The 22,495-nt window shown below is 39.6% G+C and overlaps 1 protein-coding gene across 19 annotated transcripts in view; it reads right to left on the bottom strand.

The window, feature by feature from the left end:
* The window catches only part of MYCBP2 (MYC binding protein 2), a 140,974-nt gene that overhangs the window by 55,132 nt on the left and 63,347 nt on the right, over positions 1–22,495 (bottom strand). For 11 of the 19 annotated variants that reach the window (XM_077927743.1, XM_077927733.1, XM_077927735.1 and 8 more), the window contains 20 exons: positions 21,912–22,133; positions 21,633–21,824; positions 21,046–21,252; positions 19,836–19,967; positions 19,121–19,299; positions 18,362–18,504; positions 17,251–17,351; positions 15,658–15,876; positions 14,922–15,147; positions 14,002–14,120; positions 13,419–13,506; positions 11,776–11,828; positions 9,751–9,923; positions 8,219–8,363; positions 7,549–7,761; positions 6,870–6,925; positions 5,919–6,034; positions 4,780–4,877; positions 3,261–3,377; positions 2,116–2,256 (listed from right to left, as the gene is read on the bottom strand). In XM_077927743.1, coding sequence (XP_077783869.1) covers positions 2,116–2,256; positions 3,261–3,377; positions 4,780–4,877; positions 5,919–6,034; positions 6,870–6,925; positions 7,549–7,761; positions 8,219–8,363; positions 9,751–9,923; positions 11,776–11,828; positions 13,419–13,506; positions 14,002–14,120; positions 14,922–15,147; positions 15,658–15,876; positions 17,251–17,351; positions 18,362–18,504; positions 19,121–19,299; positions 19,836–19,967; positions 21,046–21,252; positions 21,633–21,824; positions 21,912–22,133 — 2,940 coding nt within the window. The remainder of the gene's footprint in view (positions 1–2,115; positions 2,257–3,260; positions 3,378–4,779; positions 4,878–5,918; positions 6,035–6,869; positions 6,926–7,548; positions 7,762–8,218; positions 8,364–9,750; positions 9,924–11,775; positions 11,829–13,418; positions 13,507–14,001; positions 14,121–14,921; positions 15,148–15,657; positions 15,877–17,250; positions 17,352–18,361; positions 18,505–19,120; positions 19,300–19,835; positions 19,968–21,045; positions 21,253–21,632; positions 21,825–21,911; positions 22,134–22,495) is intronic. The other 8 variants (XM_077927734.1, XM_077927740.1, XM_077927737.1 and 5 more) reach the window with 2 other exon arrangements.

Raw genomic sequence — 22,495 nt, 5'->3', positions numbered from 1 at the left:
CTGCCAAAATCGGAAGTTTCACAAAGATATTTGAATAAGTGATCACAAACCAATAATAAAACTGTTGGGTGCTAGGCCTCAGCATCCTAAGAAAAGTGAAGTAGAAGGCACAGGTCTACAACCGGCTACAACTAAAATCCAAGTGAACATTCAGCATGTATACAGACAGCCAAGGCAGCACACACAGGCTACATTTAGCAACTAAGCAGGCATAGCCAGGAATGACTGTGGTCCATAAATAATCAAAAATCAAAGACTTCATACTATAGCCACTATCAGATCAGCAGTAACCAATGGGTTAGGGTTAGTGGTTGGAGCAATGCTGGAAACTGAGCACACATCATAACCTAGGGAACATTTAGACCTGCAACCCTTGTTGGTTCATCACACGGGACAGCAGAACACAGATCTGAAGGTTCCCAGTTCTACCCTGTCACACATGCAGAGGTTTGCCATTCATCTCAAAAATACACACCAGTCTGCTTAACATATCCCAACTGCCAAATGCACATGAAGGAACTATTATTATTTTTTAAAAAATTATGTACAAACGTGACTTGGTTAGATCACGACGATGCCTTCAAACCGGTAAAATGTCCCTGACCTTATAAGAAGATAGATTATTACTTAAGTTGGAGCAGTTTACTCTTCCACCTTAAAAAGAGGTTGCCTTGAAGCAAGTGGTTGCTATCATCATACAACTTTCCCACTAGAAGCCACTAACTAGCTTACTAATGTAACACACCCTACGGAAGCATCGGGTTGTATCCAATAGTGTTGTCTCGCCTGTGCAATAGACTCCCACAAAAGAACATCCTCATCCGGCTCTCCTCTGCAGCCCGTCCCACTGCACCATCAAAATCAGGTTCAGAAGGTTGGGTAATCCTCTGGAGCAGATTTTGGAAGCATGTGGATAGAGGATGTTGTGTAAGTAGAACTCCGGTCGCACTTGCATTTGATTCAACCTGATGTTTCCATGCTACCACTGTCTGTAGCTTTGCATATATATTCTTCTTCGTGCAAAGCCCTCTTTCAATGAAGATGACAGGCTTTCCTATGTCTTTTATTTCTTGTCCTGTCAGCTTTGTCCATTCACATATTTGAACCTGTGCCATGCCATTTCCATACCCTTTCCTAAAGTAACAATGAAGATGCACTGAACAAATTCTACCAGCAGGAAAAACTGCCTTTCCCTATTCTTAACCTTACAGATGCAGTATCTTAAACCAGTGGTATCTATAATATGTTACAGTCAGTAATGACAATCTGGTAAATACTCTTATTCAATATTTCAGAGTTCTCTCACAGGAAGTCCTCAATAATGTGGCCGAATCAAGACATATTTTATCAGTTTCAGTTTAACCAAATCTTTTTCACACATGGAAGAAATGATGCTAATAACTACATCAGTTAATTAATTAATTAATTAATTAATTTACTATGGGCTGGTGTAGATATAACCCAAGCACAGCTTCACACAATTTCCCCCTTTCAAGCGCAATTTGCCACCCTTCCTTGACAGCCCTAAGCCAGATTTGAAATCAGGGTTAGCGAATGCCAATATACCACAGTTAAGTGATATGACACATTAAACCCATACAACTAAGAATAAATTACTATATCATATCCAACTATTATTTAAAAAAACCCTAATCATCTTAAAGTACCTAGACGTATCTCTTGAGGGGTAAGTTCCCATTGTAGAAAAATAGTATCAGTATGGTATCCAAATGAGAAAGAAATATTTCTGGCAGCAGCAAGCCTTTATAACACTTTGATCAAATTGCTTTTGAAACTACAGAACAAGCAGTACAGGATATGCATTTATGTTACATATTAGTCAAATATAAAGGGTTCCGATGATAGCACAGGCCCACCTTAGCTAAGGTTCCAACTTAGCTAACTGCCTCCTTAGGAGGAGGGGGGAAATATTTTCAAAAACCTTAATTGCTTCAACATCAGCATTATTGTTGATGTTACAGGACCTAAAGTTGGTTAATGGGAATGATTACCCTTATAGATGAGATGGATGAATGATGACAACCTTAAAAAAATGATTGATTGATTGATTGATTGAGTGCACTATAATATTCTTCAAAATTGTATTTTACTTACATCAACAGGGACCAAAAGGCTCTTGCCAAGATGCTGGTTAAAGGAAAGGCACCAGGCTTCCGTGTAACCATTCATATTTGGAACGTATTTCCTTATTGTCTCATCGTTCAGCCGTAGCCATACACCATCATCATTGTGAATCTATGAAGAGTAAATACAAGCCAGGCTACTGAAGCAGCAGATGATAACAGATTAAAGATCTAGCATAATACAGCTGCATGGGAGGTAAACATTTGGCCTATTTCACTAAAGCTTTTTTAAAAGGCACAAGAAATTTAAAGCAGATGAAGATTACGGATGAATTAAGAAAAAATGTATTTAAAGAGCAGCTTCTTAATGTATCTACAACAACGCAACATCGTGATATGGGACACCACTCCAGAAATGGAGCTGATGTACCACTTGCAAACAGTAACTTGAAAGCATCATGTGTCTCAGGATCAGACCGTGAAAATAATTTTTACTATGAAGGTAAAGAATGGCTGGAAATGTAACGATTAAAAGGCATATTAAGGAACCAAATTATGCCATGCTCACAATGATTTGCAATCTTTTTTTAAAAAAAAAAATTACTGCAAAAAGCTGGTTTTTATTTTACAAAGTAATGGGCTACAAAGGAAACATTCCAATTCTCTGTAAAATATATATGTATTGTTTTCAGAAACGGCTGACTTCTTTTAAAGCTAAAAATGAAACATTTCATTTCTGAAAAATCAACAGGAACTTTAAAATGTTAACAGGATAAAACAAAAATATCTACCTCAATTTCGCCAAAAAGCAATCTTGCAGTCTGTAGCATGAGTTTAAAGCAACACAGAAAGCAAAATGGCTGGTTAATCATATGGCCTGATGCAACTACATGTCCTTTTATCTAACTTTTGTGGCAAATACCCAGAAGAGCTCACAAGCACTCAAGTAGCATTTACGATTTTTCTCCTGTGAACAGCAGGCCCCCATATCACAAATTGCTTCTGAAAGTATTCCATTTCAAAAAGCCTTCTATGGCCTAGCATGGCTTCTGGCGCGAAACACTGACGTTCAAAGGCCATGTGAGATTAGTCATGGCGTTCTCTAGATTCTGGTCTGTATATGCAAGTGGTAATTTAATCTAGATCTCAAATCCATATAAATCTATTGCAAGTTACCTCATCAATAAAGGTAATGGATCCATTGACTTTTACTATGCCTATCTGCTCACTCTGAAGGGAAGGGTGACTACGGATACGCAGCCCTGCACTGTCCTTGGCCACAAATTTGCGAACCTAAGAGAAGCAAAGAGACAGTAAGGCAGAGAAACCTGGAAAAGGGCTCTTAAAAAAAAAAAAAAGAGTATAAAGGTACAGCGTCAGATTATGGAAATCCACAGAGCTCTAGAGGAAAGCCTCCTATCAGCTATAGTCAGCTGCTAAATTCGCCCAGACAGATGATCAAGAAACCAAAACAAAAAAATCAAAGTCTGTTGTCTTTTGAAGCCATAGAAAAATAAGGCTGTGATAAAAGTCACTCAAATACACATGGACCAACAGAATTAGATATTCAGAGTTTACTTTAAGTCAGATATAAACAGTAGTCACTGTCAACTGAATGAGATGAGAGGCTGGGATATTCCAGCCTAGTTGTAAATGCAAGTACCGTATTTTTTGCTCTATAAGACTCACTTTTTCCCTCCTAAAAAGTAAGGGGAAATGTGTGTGTGTCTCTTATGGAGTGAATGCAGGAAGCCAGAAGAAGCAAGAGGGATTGCTGCTTTCACTGCACAGTGATCCCTCTTGCTGTGCTGGCTTCTGAGATTCAGAATATATTTTTTCTTGTTTTCCTCCTCCAAAAACTATGTGCATCTTGTGGTCTGGTGCGTCTTATACAGCGAAAAATACGATATGTAAAACCGACAGGAGCTACTCTTGTTCTGAAAAGCTGTTGGGCAACAAAACAATCACTAGGACTTAACACCTGCTTCTCTGGTTTTTCATGTACAAAACCTAATGATACTGGTGAGACCTATCCCCACACAATTCATGTTAGAACTGCACTTAAATCTGGATGCCTTTTTTAAAAAAAGCAAAACTTTGTTTGGAGTTCTTGGGATACTGAGAAGTTTATAGGAACATGCCTTATTCTTATGAAGGCAAAAGCTTTCCTTCCATTGTGAATTGTGACTTGGACTGTCACAGGGTTAAAGCTTTCTCCCCCATGGCTTGGTCACAATACACCCCCCCCCCAAAGCTATTCATTTCTGAAAAATCAGCTATGCAAGATGGGAATAACATAGTTAAGCACCATCTAGCCAAGGGGTATATAAGTAAAACAGTTATGATAACCAGTATAAATGTAAGAATGCAAAGCCTCCTCTACCCTAACATAACAAATAAAATGCAATAAATAGGTTTTGAAAATACATTTGATTTGTGTATGTTTGCCAAGGAGTCATAATTGAGTATCAGGAGGAGATCTTTAACAATATACAACAATTTTCTTCTTTTCTGTTTCAGCAGCTTCCCTTCATCATTTAAACATATATTGCTAATTTGAAGTTAAACTGTTAGTCCATATAAGCTAGGGACTGGACCCCTGAGCTCTGGCAGTTTAAAAATATTAGATAATATAGGTCATGTATTTACATGCACTAATGCAATTTTTTTTTAAAAAATATTTTCGTTCTTATACCTTATTTGGTAAAGGCTCTGCTTTCGGTTTTACCAACTGGGTTCCAGGTGGTATCATTCCTTTCGGAGGATCTTTTACTTTCACTTCTAGTCCAGCATCTGTAAATTAAGAAAATTACCATGAAGTGTATATAAGAAGTCTAAGTAACTGTTTGAAAGTTATTTTATTCTGAAGTGGGTTACGTTCAGGTCTTGGCAATGCGGTAAAATTCTAGCTGGTTAAGTGAAAATTACTTATGGCATCAAAGCAGCTTAAACCTGTGAAACACATTAGGCATGACAAATGTGACTCCTGAATCTAAATTGTTCCCATTTTTAAAACGTTTTTTAAAAATTTAATTTAGAGAGTATGGTGCCAAGCACCCGAATGAAAAACAAGGAGTGACAAGGCTAGACCTTCTCTGACAGAATCATTCCAGTCGCAAGTCAATAAAAAGTTCAACTATATAAAAGACTGCATTTAAAAATGACAATATTAAAATCATACGACAGAAGGTACAGCTGATTATAAAGCATCACAAGCAACTACCCTCCTCAAACTTTACATGCTAATAAAAATGTCATGAAGTATCATGGGGAGGAGGGGTATCTGTCCGAATATTATTTGGAAGAAATGTGTATATAAACATAACTCCTTGTGAAGGATTTAAAAGACTGCTCATGTAACAGGGAACTCCAGCAGCCCAAGACGGGATACTTATGGGGAAATCTTGTCGTTCAAAGCACTGTTGGACAGCAAAAAACTCAATTGGCATTTCAGTCATAAACGAAGCAGAGCTACTGTTTGAGGCTGCACACAAAGTGGACTCAGTCTCCAACTGTGGAAGTGGGAGAGAGCTCCACCAACTAAGACAGAACTAGAGAGATAATCAGTCACTATGGAAAGATATTGCATTTGCTACTATTAACTTAGCTAAAATGTAGGCATACACTGTTATCGACACATTTTCCAACTATGTGCTCTGACAAATTTTCGGATTTGTTTCATTTTCAAGTATTTTAATATCCTTTTGAGTAAAAAGAAGAGGCTATATGTCCTCAAAACATTATGATTAACTTTAAAAGCTCTCTCTCTTTCCATGTTCTGGCATACTGCTATAGGTGTACTGACATCATACAAAGATACAGACTTTTATGTACCTATTTCAATGCCATCAATGGTAACGTGAATGGTGTAGAGACCAACTGCTCCTGGAGTCCAGTTAGCACAGTAAGTTCCATCATTGTTGACTCTTATCAACATGTTTTCACTTGGTCTAGGGAGGGGAAAAAAGGATACTGAAATGACAACACACCACCCACTGCTTGAATATCAATTCAGGTTGCCAGCTCTATGCTTAGAAAATCTAGTACTGTAAATCTTCATTTCTCTTTACATACAAGCTTGTTTGATGTAAAATAGCCTTGGCTACAAAGTAATAATATAACAACAATGAAATTAAGAAGAAAGAAAGAACACAAACAGAAAACCAAAAGCAATCATGCCTTCCAATCAAAACATTTCATATTTAAACACCAACCAACTGTGTACCTTTGTCAAACAGCAGCATTCCACCACCCTCCAACTTTTAAAACTAAGGGACGTTCCAAAAATGGTTTTGTGATATGGCATGCAGGTTGTCATTATTAAAGAAAAACACAAAAAACTTAGTCCACCAAGTGCATAGATGCTCCCAAACAAACCTATAGCAATTTGATCCTGGTTTCATTCTGACAAAATCCCATGTTTAGAAAAGATTCACCAAAGATAAAAATGTGAAAATAAATTCAAATGCAGAAGGAACTAACCACTCAGTTTCAAATACAGCTTTACCCCAAGCATAAGGCAAGTACAGTAAGAGAGTGTTTTAACTTAGACACTGAGTTGTACACAAAGCTGTATGTGCAAGCTGAAGAACCAGAATTTTACCCCCGGCAGCCCCTTTTACATCCATTCAAAAACTGCTCCAGAGGTTTAGAGAAGCTGCTGTTGCAGTTTGGCGAGGGACATCTTCCTTTAATATAAGCCCATATGAAATCACATGAAGTCAGTTTTAAAAATTATTGTATAGTATATAATTTTACATGTTACATTTTGCACAAAATTATTACCTCTTAGGTGTTGGTGAAGCAAAGCGCAACTCTTCAAAAGAATAATTTTCATAGACCTATAAAGCAAAGAGTATATCAAATTACATCTTTTGCAATACTAACTGAAAGTCACAACCTGGTTCCTCAGCTCAAATAGCACACAGAAAATAATCGGAAACGGATAAAATTACTCCCATCCCTGAAGAAAATACTCCGAACGGGAAAGGAGTTTATTAGATAGCTAGTGGCTTCATTCAGCATGCTTCTGAACTTGAACTCTCATATAACTGGACCGGTCATTCTGGAATGAAGTGATGTGGTTTTTTCCTCATTACACCCTGCTCTATCTAGTGAGAATACAAAGAAACATCGCCTAATTAAAACTGTAAAGACATAGAGAATGTATCACACTAACACACTTAAGTCAAGCTTCTATCCTTTCCAACAGCAGGAGCAGACAGATTTCCAGACTTGAAATGAGCTAGTTTGAGTAAAAGATGATGGAAGTACAATCACTGGCCACCTCTTCATTGGAATTTTTTTTTATAAAGAACAATCTTGTTCTTTACAAAAGCAGTAAAGAATACCCACCAACATAAAAAAGAGAAACATGTTGACCCCACTAGATTTCTAGTTAGTCTTCAAGTCCCTTTGTTCAATTAGACAGATTTAAAAATGTATGCCTTAAGTAGCAGTTTACCTTCATCATTGTAATAGCTATGTAGCGAGCTTCCTTCACTATCATCGGTTCATAAGAGGCATCGAGTTTTGGAGAGGGAAGTCCTCCGAAAGTCAGATCAGTGGAGGAAGCAGCAGCGCCTGCGGGACTGCCTGGGATGCGCTGAAGTTTTTTTGCCTGTTCTTGCTGCAATGAAGTTTTTTTCTGGGAAACAGGAATTGCCTTGACTTCCACCTGTCAGATTTAAACAGGAAAGGTGAGGATGCAGTGGTACCTCAAGTTAAGAACTTAATTCGTTCTGGAGGTCCATTCTTAACCTGAAACTGTTCTTAACCTGAAGTACCACTTTAGCTAATGGGGCCTCCTGCTGCCGCACAATTTCTGTTCTCATCCTGAAGCAAAGTTCTTAACCCAAGGTACTATTTCTGGGTTGGTGGAGTCTGTAACCTGACGCATCTGTAACTTGAGGTACCACTGTATATTAAATACCATTCAATACCACAAAAACAGCTAGCAATAGGCTTGTCCAAAATATTGTGGGGAAATATCTGCTTCTTCCTCAAAATACGGGAAAAACAGAACTATTTCACACATCTGCAGAGGGCGAGTTGAGATTCTTTGTGCTAGTTGTATTCCAAACTGCATAAAGATCAAGCAAGGGGTGACAGGAAAACCACCTTTTTAAAGTTACCTTCATATTAGGCACATGAACAACATCACCATACTGGTCTTTTGTCTGCACGGTAATAATAGTAGGCCAGCCACAACGTATGTCATCTTTATTCAGAATCAAGGATGTTTTCTGGGGATCTGCATATGAATCTGGTTGAAGCCATCTAAAACAGGAAAGATAAAGCCATTTAACATATATAACTCAATTGGTGGAGTTCAGTGTGGAACTATTGTTGTTGTTGTTGTTGTTTAGTCGTTTAGTCGTGCCCGACTCTTCGTGACCCCATGGACCAGAGCACGCCAGGCACCTCTGTCCTCCACTACTTCCCGCAGTTTGGTCATACTCATGCTGGTAACCTCGAAAACACTGTCCAACCATCTCGTCCTCTGTCGCCCCCTTCTCCTTGTGCCCTCCATCTTTCCCAGCATCAGTGTCTTCTCCAGGGAGTCTTCTCTTCTCATGAGGTGGCCAAAGTACTGGAGCCTCAGCTTCACGATCTGTCCTTCCAGTGAGCACTCAGGGCTGATTTCCTTAAGAATGGATGCGTTTGATCTTCTTGCAGTCCATGGGACTCTCAAGAGTCTTCTCCAGCACCAGAATTCAAAAGCATCAATTCTTCGGCGATCAGCCTTCTTTATGGTCCAGCTCTCACTTCCATACATCACTACTGGGAAAACCATGGCTTTAACTATACGGACCTTTGTTGGCAAGGTGACGTCTCTACTTCTCAAGATGCTGTCTAGGCCTGTCATTGCCCTTCTTCCAAGCAGGCGTCTTTTAATTTTGTGGCTGCTGTCACCATCTGCAGTGATCATGGAGCCCAAGAAAGTAAAATCTCTCACTGCCTCCATTTCTTCCCCTTCTATTTGCCAGGAGGTGATGGGACCAGTGGCCATGATCTTCGTTTTTGGCCACTGGTCCCATCACCTCCTGACAAATAGAAGGGGAAGAAATGGAGGCAGTGAGAGATTTTACTTTCTTGGGCTACATTCTTCCAACTCCCCCAGAGGAAATTTTGAGGGGCGTGGGGGGGAGGTGGGAAGCCTTGCTGCTGTTAGGGTTCATTAGTTGACTCCTGCTCTGTGTTCTTGGGGAAATAATATCAAAGTGGGGTATAGACCAACAAAAAATTGTGGAGTTGGAAGGGATCCCCAAGGGTTATCTAATTGAACCCCTTGCAAATCAGCCGCATATGCGTTACAGGAAGCAAGATAAAGCTATAAAAAACAAGATCTTAGTTTGTCACAGAAAAGTACTACCTTTAACAACAAAGCATTCTGATTAAAACACCCCTGCTAAGACTTCGGTTTATATAGCACTTGTGCTATATTTCATTCTAAAGACTCAAAATGGCAGCCCTTTCCTGTACTTGTAAAAAAAAAACTCCAAAGGCAATTAAACATGGAAGGGGAAATGCACGCTTTTCAAAGTAACAAATAAGGAATAATAGAAGGAATACTTTGGCGCTGCGGTGCTTGTGGGTCATATTTATTCAAAACAAAAGCACAGTAATAGAGGTGGTCATGGATGTAACTTGGTAATAACAATACCTTGCAAGTCGTCCGCCACTTGATCCTGGTACACATGAAATGAAATCCTCCAAAAATGATTGTTCATTGCTTTGTACTTGCAGAGGGAGATTTCCTTCAAGGGCCTCCAAGATAGTTGGCGAGTGAGATAATGCTAAACCTTTTCCCAGGATGCCAGAGTGAGTCTTGCAAACCTGGAGAGGGTTGTGAAATATCACTTAGCATTTACATGTGCTGCATTTAAAATAAGATTTTTGGTAATCAATTCAATTATTTATTATATTTGTAAAACTGGGGCCCAGCGGCTGCATCTGCATGTCATGTTAAGCCAAATTGAATTCCCAAAAGTTTCCACTTCAGTCCTCCGCTACTCCTGGCCATATCACACTGGGAGCAAGAAACAACAAGCCTTGGCTAGTCACGTCATCTGAACCCAGGCTTCCGATTTATTTCTGTTCAAACAAACCACAAGTAGTAGCCAATGTTTATTTTTGGCTTGCCACTTGTGGTACCTTGGGGGAAAACAAACCATAAGCCTCAGGTTCAGAAGACACAACCAGTCAAGGCTATGGTTTGTTGCACCTGACAAAACCAGGAGCAGGGGAAGGGTGAAGAACTGGAATTAAACATTTACTATGGTCTACCTGGAAATGCGAGCCAACCCAGTCTATCAAAAGTCCCTAGAGCAGCCTTTCTCAACCTGTGGGTCCCCAGATGTTGTTGAACTACAACTCCCATCACCCCTAGCTAGCAAGGCCAGAGCTCAGGGATGATGGGAGTTGTAGTCCAACAACATCTGGGGACCCACAGGTTGAGAACCGCTGGCCTAGAGCATCAAATACATACAGAATGCAATGGCTTCATTATAACTTCAAATTAAAATTAGTAATACTAAAAGATTATAAAGGAGGTACCCTCTAAAACCCAAATCTTACTTCTCAGCAATCTAAAGCAAAAAGGCCTCATGGATTTCCAAACCTGCACGCTTCAAAGCACTCCCTGAACAGGAGCATAACTCAGAATATATCCTTTGGTGCCATCCTTTAAATTGCTGATCCTAACAACTGTATACTGCAGAGCACCCTTTTGTGAATAGCTCACAAAAATATGTCTAGGCCAAGAGACAAATATATGCATTTTTTAGTGATTATACATGCAGTACTTATCTATGCCACTGTATTTTAAATATATGGAAGCTGCCTTGAGAACCTTTGTTAATAGGCGGAATATAAATAGTCCAAATAAATAAAAAATAAAAATTCAATAAATAAGGTAAACTAGCAGGCTGCATCACAGGAAGAAAGGCTGCAACTCTCTTTCATATCATATAATATTACTCTAATGCATTCCCAATTGGTGGTTCGCGGCACCTGCCCATGGCAACCAAAACTATCATACAGATATCAAAATTTTCAAAAGTAGGGGGTCTGTGGCTTGGCTTTTGAAAAACAGGGGATCCACAGTTCTTAGCTAACTGGAAACCACTGCTCTAATGAATTATCTCGGGTGTTAAATGGAAGGAAATCTTGAAAAGATGATGCTTTGAATAGGCCAACCTGAGATCTCCTGAACTGGTATATACCCTGCTCATCACAGACCTTGCCCCCTGCTTAGCTATTGCTTTGAGAAATTCTATTACACACTGAAGTTCTCCTAAGCAAGCCAAATTGAACCACTTTGCTTTCTGTTTTGTAAAGAATCTCAGTGGTTTATTTTGCAAAGGCAGCAAAGGATAGAAAACAGAGGAAGATGGAAAGGAATTGCTGAAACAATTAACAGAAGTGGAATACAAAAAGGGAGGTGTGAGGAGGTCGTTGAAATAAGTGAATGAAAGATAAGATACTGAAATTGTTTGATGTGCTTTAAACTGTTTTTGTTTGGTTTTGTTAGTTTAATGTGTTAGTGTTATGTAGTGTTTTTGTATTGTATGGTTCGTTTTTTTCCCTTGTGTTTTTTTTGTAGTGTTTAAATTGTTGGAAAAGTAATAAATATTATTTCCCCCCCCCCAAAAAAAAATTTTTGCAAAGACAGCAGTTAATTGTCTACCTGCAGAGCAGCTTCTTCCAGGATCTCAAGATCTTCTTCAAATTCATTGCCTGCTTGGATAGAGTAAATAATGTCATGAAATCAAAACACATTTTAAGGTTTTGTCTGTATATCGAGTGTTCCCCTGACCTCACTTCACGTGACAAACTGGGTAACTGGCTCTTCCCCTTAATCTAATTTCTGGTAATGACAGAATTCCTGCTCTCTACCTCTTAGGAAAAGAGCCTCAAAAAACAGAGTTCAAACCATATCCAAACTAACATTAAGAAACCCTGAAAGGAGGGAAAACAACAACAACAATTAAATTTATATACCACCCCTTATTGAAAGGTCCCAGGGTGGTGTACAGCATTCAAAACACAATACAGAACAAAGTTATTAAAAAATCCTTCCAGTAGCACCTTAAAGGTAAAGGGACCCCTGACCAATAGGTCCAGTCGTGACCGACTCTGGGGTTGCGGCACTCATCTCGCTTTACTGGCCGAGGGAGCTGGCGTACAGCTTCCGGGTCATGTGGCCAGCATGACTAAGCAGCTTCTGGAGAACCAGAGCAGCGCACGGAAACGCTGTTTACCTTCCCGCCGGAGTGGTACCTATTTATCTACTTGCACTTTGACGTGCTTTCAAACTGCTAGGTTGGCAGGAGCTGGCACCGAGCAACGGGAGCTCACCCTGTTGCGGGGATTCGAACTACCGACCTTCCGATCGGCAAGTGTATCTGAAGAAGTGTGCATGCACACAAAAGCTCATACCAATAAGAAACTTAGTTGGTCTCTAAGGTGCTACTGGAAGGAATTTTCTTTTAGTTTATTTTGACTACAGGAGACCAACATGGCTACCTGCCTGTAACTACAATACAGAACATCAGTGATAAAAATGTTATTAAAAGCATTCTGAGAGACAGCTTAACAATAAAATAGTCATCATAATAATAGCCCTCTCCCCCACACTTTCACAGGCCATGGATTATTTAATAGCCACAGAGCAGGGTAAAGAGGATTTTTATTTTTGCCTGGTGCCTAAAGACATGTAATGATGGTGCCAGGAGAGCCTCTCTGGGGAGAGCATTCCACAACTGGGGAGCCACCACAGAAAAGGACCATTCTCTTGATGCCTATCTTGATGCCTACTAAAAAACTAAAAGCCAGTCACTTTTCTCAGTCCTACTAAGTCAAGACAAAAAAAGAGGGGGATATGCACCTCTTTATATTAAAAAAATAAAACAGAATAAAAATATCTTCATAAAAAGATTTCAACTTATCTTTAAAAACACACACACAACGTTTTAAGCTATCTGGAAATGACTGGCAGATTAGGCCAATTGGCCACAATCCAGAAAACTGCCTGGGAATCTGTTCCTTGCGGCAAGCAGGCCTGTTGGCGCGCCCTCCATCAAAGTAGCAGCCCTGAACATCACATGGCAAATCAGTATTGAAGCTTGGGAGAAATCTCAAAAGCAGTTTGTGATATGGGATCAAAAGCTGCTGTTCAACAACATAAAATATCTTGTTTAGTATGCACAAGTCCTGGATCACGTCGGGGTTTTTTGTCAGCACATCCGTGCCTGCCCTCCCTCCACACAAAGCAAGTGTTGCTAGTTTTGTGTTGAATCCAACAAACCTATCCCTATCAGAGAGACATACCAATGGGGAGTGCCAGATCTTTTTTCATCAACGCAGCTGCACATGCTCCTCCTAAATTGGCCAGCTCTTTTTCAAGCTGAATGATACCCTTAAAAAAAAGAAGACAAAATGATTTTACATATGGTTTTAGGAACTCAGCAAATTCCCCATATTCTCCTCCTGAAGACAAACATAATATATCTACTTATAAACTAGTGCTTGGTGAGGAATGCATTCTGCAACCAGCAGGTCATTTTCAGTAACCCAGAACCCATGCACTTCAGCAATGTGCAAGGGAACCATGGCTAGATTAATGGATGGTTTTTCTAGAACACTGGCCTATAAAATTAATGCAACACTTCATGGATTATAAAGTCCAGATATTTACACTAATAGTTAAGCCCCCAGAACCTTCTGGCGATGAAACTTGGTTCACATTTCTATACCCTAGAGGACACACTAGAAAAGTCAACAATCAAAGTAGTCTCACATGCATACATCTAACAAATATTTCAGGCTAAAAATGAACTAAAGCAATACAATGAATCTGCATGTAGAAAATTATGATAATTTTAAAGGCTGCAATACTTAAATGTATCCTCACCTCATCAAGTCCCGGGCTAAATTCATAACCAATTGCAAAACACTTGAAACCATAGAAAGAAGCCTTTTCATCTTTCACATAGTCTGATGCAGTTTCCAGTGAGAAGAGCGCCTCATTACCTAAGGGGAAATACTAGATTTAGCAAAGCAACAAACATGAGCAACAATTCACCCACAATCAAATGCAAGATCTGCCTGTAATTTGAAATCCAAGCTGTGTACTTCTTTATCTTAATTCACAAGTAATTGTATTCATGTTGTTTACCACTGCTCTTTGTTACATGCCCTAGCAATTAACCTCTACTATTCTGGTACAGCACCCAGGGGATGTGGTTCTGGATTAAAAGTAGAAGATAATCAAAGCACAACACCCAGTTTTCTTCTTAATCAGCATGATTTCATATTCACTCAACCACTTAGTCATCAGCTGATCCTCATAAGCAGAAATGACATATCTGTGCACTAAGGCGGCCTTGCTGCTTCCAAAGATTCATACAGCGGTACCTCGAGTTACAAACACCTCAGATTACAAACGCTTCAGGTTACAAACTCTGCTAACCTGGAAGAGTTACCTCGAGTTGAGAACTTTGCCCCAGGATGAGAATGGAAATTGTGTGCAGCAAGAGGCCCCATTAGCGAAAGCACGCCTCTAGTTAAGAACAGTTTCAGATTAAGAATGGACCTCCGGAATGAAGTAAGTTTGTAACTAGAGGTACCACTGTATTTGAAATATTTATTCACTATGCAAATCAATGTCTTATGATATAAAGATCCCACCATTACATAACACCATTTAAGAGATTATAACTTCACATGCATAAAGGCCAGACAAATATTTCATCTAGTTGAGGCCAGAGAATTTTTTAATACTACAGTTTAAGTCCATTTTAGCCATCCATTATATTTTCTCAATGTAATTACCTGGAAGCACCAAGACCATTGTAGGCCACCCAGATGAGCCTGAAAATTTCTTCAGTTCTATCCATGAATTGAGGTTTTCATGAACAGAAGCCTGCTTTGGTCCAAAACCTGAAAACTGGATGATTCGGGCAGGAATGAGCAAGCGAAGAACATCCTCTGATTGAGCAGTTCCGCACTGAGCGTCAAATTCTATTGTCATCCACCTGACACATTCTGGAAATGTCACCTGAGAAAAAGTTGGGAAATAAAAATATTTTCTCCTTAACTGGCTTGTTGTTGCTGCTGTTGTTAATGGCTGTTCACAATTAGGTTACATTCACAATGATGTTGAAGTTTATTTAAGCAAACAGACCTAAAATGAAACCTTGCAAACATTGCTACTAGTGGCGCCGGCCCTGTGGAATACCCTCCCATCAGATGTCAAGGAAATAAACAACCATATGACATTTAGAAGAAATCTGAAGGCAGCCCTGTTTAGGGAAGTTTTTAATGACTGATGTTTTAATGTATTTTTAATCTTTTGCTGGAAGCCACCCAGAGTGGCTGAGGAAACCCAGCCAGATGGGCGGGGTAGAAATAAAACAGCAACATTAAATATGATGTGTTCCATTCTCTGCCATTTTCACAACATCTGACATGGAGTACAAAATAAAACAAAACAACCCGCTTTGCAATATAATCCAACATCGTACGAAACTCATAAGAAGAGTGATGCAGACTCCAGTGAAGAACCTACCTTGTAATGGGTGACACATGCTGGCTTGTAGGGGTGTTCGCATTCAATGACAGCGTAGTGGTTAGAGGTAGTACAAGCAGAAAGCCCTTGTTCAGGTTGGTTTCCTGTAGTGCTGTCGGTCGACTGGTTGGGGTTGAAGGCAGGAGGAGCATACTTCTGGTTCAAAACAGCTACAGATGGAAGCAGCTGCTGAACTAGGCCAAAAACCTCTACAGCAACCTGTCGCATGATAAACATGACCACGTGTTTGCAAAACTGAAAAGGCATCTCGGTTTGCTTTACAGTGTTCGTGTAAATAATGTTACATTATCTCGACCTAGTCCTGATCTTTGGTGTAAAAGGGGTCACTGATATTACCTGAAAGGTATTTTTACCTGAGCATAAAGATGCCCCCTAGTGCTTGGAGGCAGGGACACTATCACTTCAAAGAACTTGTCCATGCCTTGTGAAGCCTCAGTACATTAATGACCAAGCTACAGAGTCTCACACTGAAACAAGGTATCTAGAACAATGCAAACAGCATACATAATACCGTGGTGCCTCGCAAGACAAAATTAATTCGTTCCGCGAGTTTTTTCGTCTTGCGGTTTTTTCGTCTTGCGAAGCACGGTGTCGGGAAAGTTTTGGAAAAGCTTCAAAAATCACCGAAGTCTTTAAAAACCTCAAAAAAGGCTACCACACTGCGTTCTATGAGTTGCTCCTCGAAGTCAAGTCGCAACTGTATTAACGGTGTTAAGAAAAAGGAAACAAACTTGCAAGACGTTTCCGTCTTGCGAAGCAAGCCCATAGGGAAAATCGTCTTGCGAAGCAGCTCAAAAAACAAAAAACCCTTTCGTCTAGCGAGTTTTTTGTCTTGCGAGGCATTCGTCTTGCGAGGTACCACTGTACCAGGTAGTCTCTGAAAGTGCAAAGATAACTAATGAGCCAATCAAAAAAATACCTTAATATTGTATAAGGCAGCCAGACCAAGTTGGGGCCTTGAAGAGATAAATACGCTCAAGTAAAAGTATCGTTCAGAGGTCCCTTTTCCCTTAAGCGTACCAAGTCCTCAGGTAGGATGTTCTCAAGCTAACCTAGTACAGGGCAGGTTTAGACTATCTATTGACAGGAGCACATGCTGGACCACTTGCCTCCCAACAGCTGCCTTAGATCAATTTTGCAGTGCTTCATTAAGATGTTAGGCTTAATGCAGGCCGCAGTGTGACAAGCCACATGATGAGAGATATTTCGTTACAGCGCCACCAAGGTAAACTACAGACCTTGTGAAATGAACTGTGATCTTTGTCAGAGGTGGAAGATATAATGAGACATATATACAAATGTGATGCACCATCCAACATGGCTTGGATGCTTGGCCAGTGAAGCTAGATGAAGGACACAAAAAGTGAGTCTGACTATCTAAAAGAGTTGATGCGAGAGAGACATACTTTTACAGAGAGTGCCATGCTCATTCAGGCAGGTGGTGAGGAGATGGATAAACGGTTAGGAGGATTACCGCTTGTTAATGGAATTGAAAGGTAACCTCTGGGCAAAAATGGGTCCATGTGAAGCACAACTCCATCTTGAATGCTACGGAGACTGTTAGCCACATACCTTGGGAATAGCTGCAGCCACAGGTCCGATATAGGCAATGATAAGAGGAAGGAGCATATAAAAGAGACTGGAAGAGCTGAGCAGTTCTGGAATGTCATCCGCTAAAACAACAAGGACAATAAAAACCCTGAGATACTGAGATATGAATCATATTTCACTACTCACTTAAAGCAGAACAATTAAATTATTCATTAAAGGCATGATCAAGCTAAACATCTGGTGTCCTATCCATTTCAGTGGGAGAATTAAGAACGTGCTCAAATCTCTCACACTGAAATTAATGACTCTTATATACACTTGTTCTCTGGATAGACCATGTTATATGAATTTATACCACAATGTTTACATTTTACATTATTTTATCCAATGCTGCAATACTGATATCGCTTTATTTAATCTTCCCACTCAATTGTGTATTTTGTATCGCTTCTGAATCTCAGCAGGTGACCCGTAGAAGTGATGTTTTTTAAATTAAAAAAATGACAAATTTTGGAGTTGGGGGGAGACTAAAAATCCTTCAGGGGTCCAACGCTAGTCATCCCTGGATTCAGATTTGGATATTACCTTTATTTTTAATGCAAACTGTTGCACCATTTATTGTATTTATTATGTGCAAAAATTTAATAAGTGAAGATGTCATGAGCAAACATTCGCACTACAGAACCTCACTATCACAAACAGATCTTGAATAAGGAGAATCCAGGCCTCTTTTTTTGTGCTCAACACACAACAAAAAGGGACAAAATAACCATAGTGAAAATACCATCAGTCTCACCATACACAATTAATATAAATTTCGTAACCCTTAAACTGTAATGGTCTCTTCTTTTTAAACCCGACTTCCCATCTACTCCATAATTCAAAACCATTCTTAACTGCCAATACATGTTATTACTGTCATCTCAAGTTAAATCAAAATATGTTAAATTGTATAACTAATGAACGATATCGCTGGAATTATTCAAAAGCCGCTACGGATTTTAAGTCAGTATTATTAATTTTCATATATGTTTTAAATACTTCCCATTTTGAAATGAATTCTTTCCTTGGTTAGTTCTTTAGTTTTTCGGATAGAGTATCTAATTCAGGCCTTTTTGCAACGTATTCTTACCATCTACAGCAAGAGCCCTGTGTAAAAGGTCTTTAGCAGCTCGTACCACAGCACTCACGACAGAAAGTGCTCTGCTACAATTTTTATCTTCTTCATTGGCTTTACTTAAGAGTTGTGACTGTAGATCACCATCATACTCGCTTCTAGAAAATGAAACCAATAAAACATGAGCAATTCTCAGGGAGTATCAAGTAAGATGAGCTAATACAGAAAAATACAACGCTTTTCCAACAATGTCACCAGACATATAGATATTTAAAAGCATCCTTCAGCCTGTCCTGTATATGATATATTCTTCTCTCTCTTTATCTCTGTGTGTATGTGTGCAAATAAATACAGTGGTACCTCGGGTTACATACGCTTCAGGTTACAGAATCCGCTAACCCAGAAATATTACCTCAGATTAAGAACTTTGCTTCAGGGTGAGAACAGAAATTGTGCTCCGGCGGCGCGGCGACAGCAGGAGGCCCCATTAGCTAAAGTGGTGCTTCAGGTTAAGAACAGTTTCAGGTTAAGAACAGACCTCTGGAACGAATTAAGTACGTAACCAGAGGTACCACTGTATATAAAATATCTCTTCATGAAGGGCCATTTAGGAAAGTTCTTTTTCGAAAACAGTAAAGCAAGCACTATACCAAAACAACATTTCTAAGTGAAATAAGGTGGAATACAATGCCTCCAACTGATTTTTACATGTTCAAAACCCACACAAATTCAAAACTAAACAAAATTCACATAATGCAATTACATAGTTCATACCTGTAATAGAGAATCTGCGGGATCTGTCCCCGTGTTTGATTTGTGCCATTGCTGCTCAAACTACATGTACTGAAAGTGAACGTTACACCATCTGGACACTGAACAGTGGTCATCCCTCCATCCCCATTAGCTGTCCGACTCCCGTAGTTCCTCAGACGGACTGCATATTTCACATTCTCCTTCAATTGAAAGCAAGGAAATAATGCAATATTAGACTAAGCAGCAACATTTTGCTTGATCGTTTTACATGAGCTGTCCTGAAATTTCTAAGGGAAGATGAAAATTCTCCAATAGCAACAGCGTCTGCGAAAAGCATGTTTGGAACCAGTGGATTCCTGGCCAAGGCAAAATGTTTCCTTGGCAGCAGAGCTACACCAGCTTAGGGTTGCCGTATGTCCAAAATTTCCTGGACATGCCCAAGATTCTAAGGTGAAATCACCATCCGGGCGGACTTTTTAAAATTTTGAAAAATGTTTGTGTGTGTGTTTATGTGTGTGTGTGCTCAGTCCACAGTAGCCCCACTCCTGAATGGAGTTTGGATCTGGAATACTTTATGCCGGTTTAATTTACAGCAATCTTGCTTTAAACCAGCTTCTTGTGTGTAAGATTGCTCCCTAAATTGTTAATCAGCAAATAAATTGTTGAATTGAAATAAAATACATGTGCAAAATGCAGATCTATTTTTCAGTTGCAGGGAAAAAATCGTTTGATTTACCTTCAGAGGAACAACTTTGTCAAGTTTAATTTCAGCAATATCACTCGGGGAGTCATCTGTAGTATACGTCCCTTTAACTAATTCTAGAGATGTCCATCTGTGAGAATGAGTGGAATCTCCTGTATGATCACTCTATAAATAAAAAGAAGTAAAGGTAAATATTTAAAGGTTAAGTAAAAAAATAAATCGGGATATTCCTCTGCCTGCTATCTGTAGTTCCACCACCCAAAAGTCCCCTTGCTGCCCCATATATTTGGAACTGCCTCCTAGAAAACTTGTGTGATTCTCTTTCTTTTCTTTCTGATGCCTGTTCAAAACCCACCTTTTAGGTACAGCCTTTGGGCTCGATCCCTAGTTACCATGTCCTACTGTAAACTTAGTCTAAGTACATGTAAGTGAAACAACCACGTATTGCTTCCCTGTTAATAAATAATAATAATAAAAATAAATTTTATTTATATCCCACCCTCCCGAGCTGAAACCGGGCTCAGGGCGGCTAACAACAATAAAATAATACAACATTCTAAAATCATTTCATAATAAATTAATTCAAATAAAATTGATGGCAACCATTGGGCTAGAGTTCTGTGAAGATTGCCAAAGGAGGGAGTCAGGCTGTGCCCTGGCCAAAGGCTTGGTGGAACAGCTCTGTCTTGCAGGCCCTGCGGAAAGATGTAAAGTCCCGCAGGGCCCTGGTCTCTTGTGGCAAAGCGTTCCACCAGATTGGAGCCACAGCCGAAAAAGCCCTGCTGTTTCTCCTGTGTTAAACTTGATTGCAAGCTCCTCGGAGCAGGGAACAGTTTCTGCCTATCGCCCCATTCCATCTTTTGTCCTTCAAGATATTTTTTTAATGTCACTTCCCCTCACAATTGCCTGCCCTTCAGCATTTAAACCACATTCCTCAGCACCCCTAAAAAGCAAGTGTAAGCTTCCAAACCATATGCTTGACAAGAACTAAGGTGCTTGCTTCCTAGGGATTCTCCAGTCTCCTATTCTCTACTACCGCAACAACTCTGACATATATCGTACAAGAGAGGGGGATATTAACATTTTTATTTAAACTGGGCTGCACTGTTTTCGGGTGAGGCCCAGGAGTCCAATGTTTGCAACAGTTTTATGTGGATTTTTATTATTATTACTATTCTAGCAGTAAAGGCAACAACGCAGTTGAATTGCAGGGGCTTTTCATGAACAATTGTGAAGTACATACATCATCAACTAGTACTTCCAGTTCATATTCATGGATTCCTCCTCCTCCATAGACAGAGAATCCTACAACAATAACCCCAGGTTTGTCCACAGAGAAGCAAATTGCATCAGGGGATCCATTCCCTGTGTTCCAGCTTCTTCCTTGGCTTGTTTTTGTGAATCGATTTGGGCTTGACTTGACAGAATGAAGAGAATTAAGTCCATCAACCTGGAAAGAAGGAAGACAGCAATTAGCAGAGAAAAATCCAATTTAAGGCTATTTTAAATTAGATCCTTGCTTCTAAATCAACTTACATGAATGAAACTGTCCTATCAAGCACTGTTCCTTAATAAAATAATCCATTTATCAGTGAACTGTTTAACTATCCCTAGAAAAGAAAATGACTAAAGGAACTAGGAACACCTAGTTTTATATGGACAGCACAACATCTAACAAAATCCACTACAGGCTTCAAATTGGTTGCATGATTTCTGGAATGAAACATGATTCACTTGTGAAAGAAAAATATCAAAATATGGAAATGCTGTCTTATCTTAGCATGCACCACCCAATCCAGAAACAGAGGGATTATGAATTAACCACATTACCTCCGATCCCAGTGCAGAAGCTGTGAGTTCACTCACAATACTGGCAAGTAATCCACAGGTGTTAGAAACCAGGTGTGCAGAGAAAAGTTCATTTTCACGCCTAAGGCTATTTCTTACTGGCAACACGACAATCACCAGCATCTTTTCAAGTACTTCACGAAAGCTTGTCATCCCTGAGATATTTTCTTCACTCTGTAGAACGAATTGGCACATCAGAACGGAATGTCTCATATCAGATTATTATGATATACGCCGTGTGCTTTTGTAGCTGATACTCACCTGACTAAGTTTTTCCATGTGTGCTACCAGCAGAGGGAAGCGATGGACCAGCGCAGAGTCATTTTCAGTGCTAACTTGTTTCACCATAGAATGCAGTAAGACTTCTCCATCATAAGCAATAGGAAAAATGGAGGTCAGTTTCACAGACGTGTGGCACAGGGCTGACATCACAGCTGCGAGAAGCCTACTGCTTGATGTCTTGAAGTTTGCTTCCTGGATATCCTTAAAATAAAATTTAAAAAATGCTTGTAAAAATGGCACAGCTGAACGATGCAAAACAGCCTGTGTAACTACTTCTATTCTGCCATTACTGTTGGCCACTAATTTTATGATAATATGTATTATAATAAAATATATATATATATAGCCTTCAGAGTCCAGTACGCAGATGGTCAAAACACAAAATAAGGGTTGTATGCATGGCAGAAGGAAGGGATCACGAGTGCTAGTAGTCCATTCCTAGTTTTTAAAATGAACAGAAGGTTGTGTTGAAATGACTCTTCACCTGCTGCCCCCTCAAAAGTGCAAAAGGGTGAAGGTTGCACATGTGAACAACCTTTATGCCACAGAGCATGGGTAGGCAA

Source organism: Podarcis muralis, chromosome 4, assembly GCF_964188315.1.
Source record: "Podarcis muralis chromosome 4, rPodMur119.hap1.1, whole genome shotgun sequence".
Lineage (NCBI taxonomy): Eukaryota > Metazoa > Chordata > Lepidosauria > Squamata > Lacertidae > Podarcis > Podarcis muralis.
This window is presented reverse-complemented; position numbering and strand designations above follow the sequence as displayed.